Genomic DNA, 9,857 nt, shown 5'->3' with positions numbered 1-9,857 from the left:
GGTTTTGTGGGGGGGGGGCGGAGCGGAAGTTAGAGCATTTTCTAGCCATCATGGGAATTCAGCAGAGCAAACAGCAGTGTGTATTATCCCCTGAGCCCTAGCATGCCAGGGCTGCTGAGCATTGAACGGCTGTTGCGCGGGGAACGGTTGCTCAGCAAGCTGCTGGGAAGAAGGAGCAGAATGTGACTGTGGCATGACTTTGGCCAGGACAGACTGGTCTGGGGTGACCGAACACTGCTGGGATACTTTCTGAGTGGCAGTTTCTGGAATCCACTCAATATGGCGCTCAAATCAAAAGACACACTATGTTAGTCAATAATGCCTTGCATGGTCTTTAAAACTTTCAGTAATAATTGCTCAATTTACAAGTAACTAAACGGATTTATGTGTTAGGTATGATGTATGTTTTATTGTAGCTCTTGCAGGGTTATTTAGGGAAAACTGCTCTCTGCTAAGGCCAAAAATCAAGCATTTCAAGATGTGGCTGTTAGAGTGACAGGTCTAGACTGCAGCAGCTCAAAGGAAACCTAATGCATTTTATTATAGAACTCTATAATGTCACCTAGTGATTAGCATAACCCATAAAAAACTATTCCACTCTCAGAAAAATTAGCAAAAATTGTACCTTTAGGGGTAGGACAGCTTGTCCCTTGGGCAGTAGCCTTAAAGGGACATGTTTTACATTATTTTCCATTTAAAGATTCATAGTAGTAACTTAAGGGTATATATAACTACTCAAAGGTACAAATATGCACCTTTTAGGTGTGCATATTAAGGTACAAAGTTGTCTTTTTTAAAGGGGTCATGACATGAAAAATCTAATTTGCCTTGATCTTTTGGCATGTAAGAGGTCTTTGTACCATCCTGCAAGTTACATAACTTAAAACGTCCTACTCATAAACAAAGCATTTATTTAATTAAGCTCCAAAAATGGCTTGCTTTGATTCCGAGGGGCAAGGTGGCGTCACCTGGGCGCAGTCGTTTGCATAAACACTGCCTCCAGAGCAAGACATCGACGAATAGTCTTCTTCTCACCATAGGCCCCGCCCAGTGGCATTCAGTCGTTTAACGTCTTGACACTTGATCACACTGAATGCGAGTGTCGCATCGCGTCAAAAGCAAATATAAATTACAATCACTGCTGCTATCTTGTCTACACTGGATACAGTATACAGATGCACATTCGCTTTCTGACTCAGTCCACATGCTTGATTCTGTCGTCAGAAGGACATATGGAGTGAAAGAACACTCGCTTTGACGCGTTTGGTTTAAACAGCTCATTCGTGTCTTTGTACAGAGCATTTTGTTTTGTAAACGAGGCAGAGTGTCATGGAGAGTTCACAAAGAAACATTTGTTCGAAAGATGAAGCAGTACTATATCTGACTGCAGCTGCCTCACAAACTGTATGTAAATGATTTCATAATGCTTTGTCTGGAAATGACTGTTTCATTTTGATTATGTTGTCAAAACACACATGCAGTAGCGAGGGGGTGTTGATACGGTTTCCTATGCAGTGACGTTAGCCAATCATAACAGTGGCCAATTACTGAGAAGCCTTAAAGGACACGCCCCTTAAAAACTGTTTCTGAGAGAGGTTTAGAATGAGGGTTGAAAATAATTTTTCTTCATATTTATTGTTTTGTTCGTGCAAAAAAAATTTTATTAACATTAAGTAAACCTCAAGGAACATATTAAAATAACTGTAAAAAATCCATGTCATGACCCCTTTAAGGGTGCTGTCCCAGTGACAAGATGTATCTCTAAATGTGCTATTTTTGCACTTTTTTCTGACACTGAAAGTCTAAGAGGTCTTTTATATAGACTAAACCAGAAACCTCCATGTACTCAGACTGGGTTCAGCATAGACTCATTATACTCTCTACCTGATGACTGTGCAGTTAACACTAGTGAACTACGTATTCTACAATAAAAGATGACATTTTATTTATGTATACTGTAATTCAGTTTGGGAGAGAAAAAAAACATGTTTTGCCAATATTCAAATTTAACCACATTTCACTTTCCCAATGAGATTTTCACATGAGAAAACAGTTTGAGAGCTCGTGCATACAGTTAAAACGCTTCCCCCACACCCCCAATAACAACTGGATATAAATTATGAGAGTGGTTGTCGTGTTGCAGTTGCAGCCAAATATTTTTTCCCATGTTCCTTTAATGGTGTGCTGTAGTCTGATGTGCTGGTGCAGTGAATGTGGTTCAGCTCAGCCCATAATTGGAGGCTGGACTGAACTTTGGGTGTTCCAAAAGATTAATGTCCAATTTGCAAAAATCGTTTAGGCGAATGTTTTTTTTTTTTTTTGCCCTTTTCAAGCAATGACAAAAACTGGACAGCTCAGTGTTTGTGTCTGTGTGAATGCATGTGTCTGCATGAGTTGCACCATCCAGCCTTCAATTGCGCCTTCATTACCTCTTTAACTTGTTCTCACTGACATATTTGCAGCCTCCACCTGAACAACCACCAGCACAACTGTCATTTAAAATGATATATCGGCTATTGTGACCGAAGACATGTTAAAACAATATTTCCTACCATTGTAAATGGGTTTCGAGAGACAGTTTATCAGGGAACGATGTCTGCACTGCAGTCTAATTTATGAAGGGGTGTAAAACTCAAGACTGCCTCTTGCTATTATTGCAATCGTATTTCAGAGTCAGAAACTCTTGTACACCCAACAGCTTAGAGCTGTAATGATTTCCTCCACTCTCTCTCCCTTTCCCATTTTTGCATGCTATGCCCTCTCAGACTTATGTTCTGTCTGTAACTTTGCAGCTCGACGTTCTTAATGGTGTAGAACTCAGTCCCCCAAGCTTTAGCAGAGGAAATTAAGCATTGAGAATAAAGTATTTTACACTGGAAAATACATTAGAGATGGTCTCTGCACCCTCCAGCCTCTCCAAATTCTGCCTTTACACTTTTTACACAATTTATTTAAACTCAAAAAACAACTTTTAATATTCCATTTGAATATTTCATAAAATATGAAAGCATTTTAAATTGGTTCTGAAACAAAAGCCTTTTATGATTTTACAAGTGTGTTACACCTCAAAAAAACAGACGTATAAAAGTTCAGCCCATTTGGGAACTACTATGGCTGGGGTTGCTGATCTCTGAAAGACACCATTCAGCATGTTGTGTGTATGAGCGTCCTGTAGCCTGTGGTGGTTAAACACACACTCCGTTTGATTTGACATGTACGCTCAGTATCTCACAGCTTTCATTCGGATGTGCCTCGTTGAAAACTCTTTTCTTCCAGTTTCTCTTTCCCTCCAGCACACCGCCACAGCTTTGCAGATTGTTTGTTGAAACCATAAATCCTTGCAGACAGCTTTAGCCTGATTTTTCGGTTAAAGAACTCCTTTCATAGGCAAAAATACCTTTGCGAGACAAATTACAAAATACGAACGGTAATTATCAGCCATTTTCATCTGAGAGGATTCCAGCTGGTGTGAGTTGCCAGATCCTGGTATGTTTTGTGTTGCTTAGACTGTATTTTTTTGTGGACTGCAAACCTGCGCTTGTCATGTGTGAAAGTCCTGTGATGTTGCTTCTGTTTTCCCTTTTGTCCTATTTATGTGTTTAAAACAAACCAGTATGCGTGCAAATGTGCGAAATATGAAGGAGAGATGTAAAAAGAGCATGATTTAGCCTCGACCTGTAGAAATATTCCATACGTTTCCTTTTAGTCATGGTCTGTGTGTAGCAGGTTGAAGCTGCTGTGGATATGGCAAGCAGATGACATCCTTATACACACTCAGCCTATTCAGTCTTTTCTCTTTCCCTCTCTCTAGCTGAGCTTTCTGATCTGGCTACTGTAGCATGTGTCTGAAGTTTGGAGTGTTTTATGTCTTGAAACAGCATGACTAGACCCTCTGTTTCGTCTGAGGTGAGGAATGCAGGGTATCTCAGGTGTAAGAGTAGAAAAAGGTTTAAGAGATGTGTTTAGATAACGTGAAAAGCCTTAAAATACTTTTCTTTGCATGTTTATTGAGGAATAAGAATAAAGAAAACAGGAGGGAGAGCCTGGAAAAGAAGAAAACCGAGTAAGTGAATAGTGTATATGGAAACTAGTAAAAGAAAGGAAGAGACATATCTCTTATGTTGCTTATTTACATGAGTAAATTTTCTCATAAAAAGCATCAATATAGATTTCCCAATTCAATTCAATTTTGAGTCGCAAATTCTTGATTCAGTTCCATTCCAATTTTGATTCTATTCTAGCCATATTTAAGTTCTAACGTCCATTTTGCTTACATTTTAAGAAATTTTGTTGCTGCTAATATATAAATTATACAGTTATGTTGTTACTGTTAACTAAAACTAAAAGCTTGTAAAAGCTGTTTTTGGTAATAAAAATGAAGCTGAAATAAAATAAAATATAAATATAAAATGGAAAAACTTGGCAACTAACTGAAATAAGTACTAAAATGACTAAAGCTAAAACTTAAAATAGAAAAAAAAAGCTATATATTAAACAAAAGCTAACAATAAATAAAAACACTCAATAGAATTACTATTGTTCTAATAAACTACTGTTAAAATAAAAACATTAATAAAAGCTAATTCAAAACATTATTAAATACTATAATAGTATATAAATGGTACTAACATAACACTTTTTCAGACTGATTTAAACAACTTTTTGAACTATTAAAAGAAACTGCTCATTAGAGTAGGTTCGACGATCAGACTAAACTGGTCACACTTTTTTATTCACTAAAAAGAACCAGTTCATATGAGTCATTGGCATGAATCGGATTACACTGATCGTGCTGTGTGCTTTTGTGTGCAGCTCAGTTGGAAGTCGTGGCCTAATGGTTAGAGAGTCGGACTCGTAACCCAAAGGTTGCAGGTTCAAGTCTCGTACCAGCAGGGCTTGGTAGGTGGGGGGAGTGAATGTACAGCGCTCTCTTCCACCTTCAATACCACGACTGAGGGGCCCTTGAGCAAGGCATCGAACCCCCAACTGCTCCCCAGGTGCCGCAGCAAAAAATGGCTGCCCACTGCTCCGGGTGTGTTCACGGTGTGTGTGTGTTCACTGCTGTGTGTGTGCACGGTGGATGGGATAAATGCAGAGCACTAATTCCGAGTATGGGTCACCATACTTGGCCACATGTCACGTCACCTTCACTTTCACAAGAACAATATGCCATTTAGGGCATATTTTAGAACTGGGTTCTAGTTGATCAATGAATAAAACTGGAAAATGAGTAATATAAGTAAAAAGGGTAAAGACAAAATTGAGGGTAGAGGACGAGAACAAGTAGAGGAGGGTGGACGGGGGGCTTTTACTGAGATTTAAACCCTCTCCTCAGGAAACGGCAGCTTACCGCTGCTGCACTTAACACCACAACACCTACATGCGTGACATGGCATGTGTGTGCAAGCGTGCGTACATGTGTGAGAACTTACGTACATGTGCTTGTGCTGAAAGAGAAGCCTGGGAAAACATGCTTTCACTCTACCTTCCTGGAGGTCAGGATCCTCCCGCTCTTGTGGCATATAAGACAGAAGAAAGTCTTAGAGGCTCTTGATTCATTTTTCAAACATGAGGCAAGTTATCATGTTACTGAGGTTTGGGAGTATTTAACAAGTGGACTATTATAGTCTGTTCAGGAACCAGCTGGGAGAGCTGAGAGGGGCAGGGGTAGACAGAGAGCAGTGCTTATCTGAGGCTCCGCTCCAGGCCCTAGGAGCCCCTGTTTGGCCACGGCTGAATAACACTCTATGAGCTCTTGCAAACGATGGCTGACCCTGTCGCAGGTATCCTCTGACTGCTCACAAAAGCAGCTTGTCTGAACGTGCTGGCATGTTGCTGCAGCCTCATGTTTGCATCCGTTCGCCTCTTCGAGGTGTTTTGGGATCTATTTTAAAAACAGCAAATCTGGAAATCCAGCTGAACATGATAACTGATACATTCATGTGCTGGAGAGAGACTGCTGAGATTATGTGAAGAACCTGGAAGCGATTTTAACAAAATAAAGACGAGGAGAGATGCTATCGAAGCTGTTGTTGTTGTTTTTTTGTGCAAGTCAGTTCAGTTCAGGAATCCGGTGGAGCTCACAGATAGAATATTAGTCTTTCCATCTGTTTATTCTTCACTATTTAACTTTTAGGAAGGAATTTTGGGAATGTCTTGCCTCTCTGTGCCTTGGCTTAGTGTTGTCTATATAAACTTGGTGCATGTGTGTATAACATGAACAGAGTTCAAACTTAGCCTTATTGCACATCTCAGCCATGAATAGATCTGAAATCCACAAGCACTGACACAGTTTTAGAAAGGATTTTAAGGATGTACATTATATTGGTACAATATATTACCAGTCAATATTGGAGATATTTTTTTTAAATTTCAGTCAGTATTGGGTATTGTCATCTAATGCTCACCCCCCAAAAAATTCTATCCTCATTTATTCACCCTCATGTCATTCCAAACCCATAAGACTTTGCTCATCTTCAGAAATCAAAGGAATATATTCTCTCATCATTTTTGTCCAACTGTGTCTATTTGGTCTGTGCAACCAAAATGTTCACGCTTCCAAAAGTACAAAAAAGACATTTTGGATTAGAATTAATCCAAATGAATCAAGCCGTTTAGTCCAATACTTCTGAAGAAACATTATCACTTTGTATGATTAACAAATTTAATTTAGTATTTTATTCACATAAACATGTAGAGTATATCAAATATGGTAAACACTGGTACAATAAAACAAATATGGAACAATAAAACAAATATGATTATTTCGTGCTTGTTTGATTTATAGCATTTCATTCACTTGTAGCATTTAAATCAATTGCGTTATCGGCTTTAACATGAAAATATTCTTTGACTTACAGCATTGGTATCGGCCAGAATTTTGAAATTCTGAAATGCAGAATAAATGATTTATTTGAATATGTGTGTGTGACAACATGCTCATATCCTGCCATTAAGCAGATACAAAAAGGAATCTGGTTTGATCATGGCCTGCTAAAGTAAAACTTCTGGCCTAAATGTGCTGGCATAAACTGGATGAAGCTCAATGAATGACCTCCTATTGGTACTGCAGTGAGAGACACATACCAAACAGATTTAGACTGCCTGTTGTGCCAGTGTGTTTGCCCGCAGTTTGTGTTTATTTAGATTTAGGAACACAACTCACCACTAATCTTTCTGTCTGTCTGTCTCTCTCCCTCCCTCGACAGAAAGACAGCTGTATTATAACTTACCCACAGTGTGGCATTGGCACAAACTCTACCCCTTAGGTTCACTTTGTGTGACTGTATAATAAGCAACTCTCATTGTACAATAAAAGAAAAAGCTTTTAATATAGAGTCTGCATGTTCCAGAAAGTGGTCTTTTTTAGAGTCCAGTGTTGAGAGAACGGATCAAAAGAAGCGGGTTACACAAGGCTGAAGTGGAGGGATCTGATATGACCTTTGATCTGATGGAGGGTGCAGCCAAACTGAGGTTTAGTACATAGCCAGATGTTCAGGGCTCTACAAGAGGAGAATTTCAAAACAACTACTCAACCTATTCATTGCAGTAACAAACACAATTCCTCTAATACACTCACTCACATAAATTCTGTGCCATATTCGCACTTTCTACCTCTTATCTCGCTCTCTCAACCCAACTAAACACACTGATATGTGAGTTAATGAGCCGGCGCAGTGCTGCTGCCATCCAGTAGGCAAAGAGCCTTGGCAGCCGCAGGAGCTGTAAACTCCTCTGGCAAAAATCTGCAGTGTGCAAGCAGTTGCATTTATAGCTTAATAACAGATTAGATGTCTCCTTCAAGACCCAGGAAAGAACTGCTGTAAGAGGCCTTCGTGAATGACTGTTATTGTAGCTATGCGGTTTTCGTTCTCTCTAATGAAAGGAGAATGTTGGCCAGCGTTATCATTTCATGTTGTTTCTGACATGTTCCTCTCTTCTTCGCAGCTCCTGCTCATCATGATCGGATCCACGGATGAGATTCTGCAGGAGGCAGCAGCCAGCTGTGTGGCCAACATTCGACGCCTGGCGCTGGCCAATGACAAGGCTAAATATGGGTAAAAGTGACTGCATCTCCCCTTCAATCTCACCCGCAGTGGGCAACAAATGAGTTACTTTACCCACTCAGTGAGTATTAATGGATCAGCTGTGATGCCCGATGTGTGTTTATTTATATTTTACTTCAGCTCTGTAATAATAGGAAGCATTTAGCCAAAGCTAAACATGTCATTAATTAATTTGTTGGAGTCTACAACCCTGGCTCACCCTTGTCTCAGCTTTTTCCCTCAATTTCCTCATCGCAGCATCTAATTTAACAATAACAATAAACGCTTTCTTCTCCTATGTGTACACGCCAAATGTTCCACAGTTTACGTTCTCTGAAGTGGTTTCAAGCATGAATACAACACATTCATGAATGCAGCAGGTACTGTTGTCCACACGTCTGAGTAACAGGCACATCTGGTGATGTGACTTTTGTTTAAAAAGTTCATGCAACCCTGTAATTGAAGACCGCTTGCTGATTAAAGCAGAAGCACTCACCATATTTTCTTCTTCTCTCTTTCTCAGATGCTTACAGACACAATAGTTATTCAGGCCTTATGATGACCACATACACAAACATGTAGGGAAAATAAAACCAACAAAACACACTCACACACATGGTTTCAACCAGACAAAGACAGTCCCATTAATGTGAAAAATTGCTCATAAATTCAATCAACAGTGACGTGAATGGGCAGAATGCTTGGAGAACTTGGAACAATGCAGTAGCAGGTCCCTTCTGCACTATGAGTAAATATGATTTTGTGCATTATTGACGTGCAGCAGCTCCCTGATGAGATGGAGTATTTTGTGTTATTATTTGTTATTGAAAAAATATGGTGATGGCTCCTCTCAATGTCCTCATTAATTCTGCCTGTTAAAAGTAGGAGTATGAGGCAAATGAGACCACCTCAACAGTACAGCAGCAGCGTGCCTTTTGCTCAGACAGCCCCATAAAATGTAATCCTTAAAAATAATCATGTTTTATATTATCGGCATCAATCCAATGTCCAGTACTTTCACTACTAGATATAATGAACGCAAAACAACAAAACAAGCAAAGATACAATTACGCAAACTTGTGGAACAAACAGTGGAAATTATATGTCATATAATGACTCAAATGTCAATGCTGCACTGTAAAAAGTGAAAATATGCAGTTATTAACTTAAAGGGGTCCTATTATGCTTTTTCACTTTTTGAATTTTAGTCAGTGTGTAGTGTGTATGTTTGGGCATAAAAAAAGATCTTCAAACTTACAAATCTCAAAGTCCACTCCAAAGGGAGATATTTCGTTTTTAAAAAATCCGTTTTCAAGAACTACAACGAACGGCTCGTTTGGACTACAGCATTTGTTTTCCGGGTTTTGTGATATCACAAAGAGGCCCATTAGAATATCATTAAAATAATTCCCGCCTACTGAAATTCGAATGGTTGTGGGGTGGGGAGGGGCAAGGTCGTGGTTAGAACGCTTGGTTGAGTGCACGAGCGGCATCCTTCCGGTCTCTCTTGTGAAGCCAACACGGAAGTGACTAAAACTGCAATTCATCGACTGCCTGCAAGAGGCTGGCTCCAAAAGGGAGTCAGTCCCATAGACTCCCCATGTTAAAATGCCCAACTTTACGGCAGAAAAAAATGTGTTTACAGCCTGGTACAAAAAGTGGTTTTGGTCTATATAGCTAATTTTGCCCTTCATGACAACTGTGAGGGGGGTGGATTTTTTTATAACTCATCCGTTTAAATTATATTAAGCCTTAAAGTTCTGCATAATTAAGGGCGTGGCCACTTGAGTGACAGGTGGATCGCCGCTGCTG

General features: G+C 39.7%; 1 protein-coding gene across 1 annotated transcript in view; it reads left to right on the top strand.

The window, feature by feature from the left end:
* The window catches only part of LOC107657269 (armadillo repeat-containing protein 4-like), a 61,862-nt gene extending 53,801 nt beyond the window's left edge, over positions 1-8,061 (top strand). The window contains 1 exon segment of the mRNA XM_016445302.1: positions 7,948-8,061. Coding sequence (XP_016300788.1) covers positions 7,948-8,061 — 114 coding nt within the window.
* The last annotated feature ends 1,796 nt before the right edge of the window (positions 8,062-9,857 follow it).

The sequence above is a fragment of the Sinocyclocheilus anshuiensis genome, unplaced genomic scaffold (assembly GCF_001515605.1).
Source record: "Sinocyclocheilus anshuiensis isolate Anshui unplaced genomic scaffold, SAMN03320099.WGS_v1.1 scaffold159, whole genome shotgun sequence".
NCBI classification, from domain to species: domain Eukaryota; kingdom Metazoa; phylum Chordata; class Actinopteri; order Cypriniformes; family Cyprinidae; genus Sinocyclocheilus; species Sinocyclocheilus anshuiensis.
This window is presented reverse-complemented; position numbering and strand designations above follow the sequence as displayed.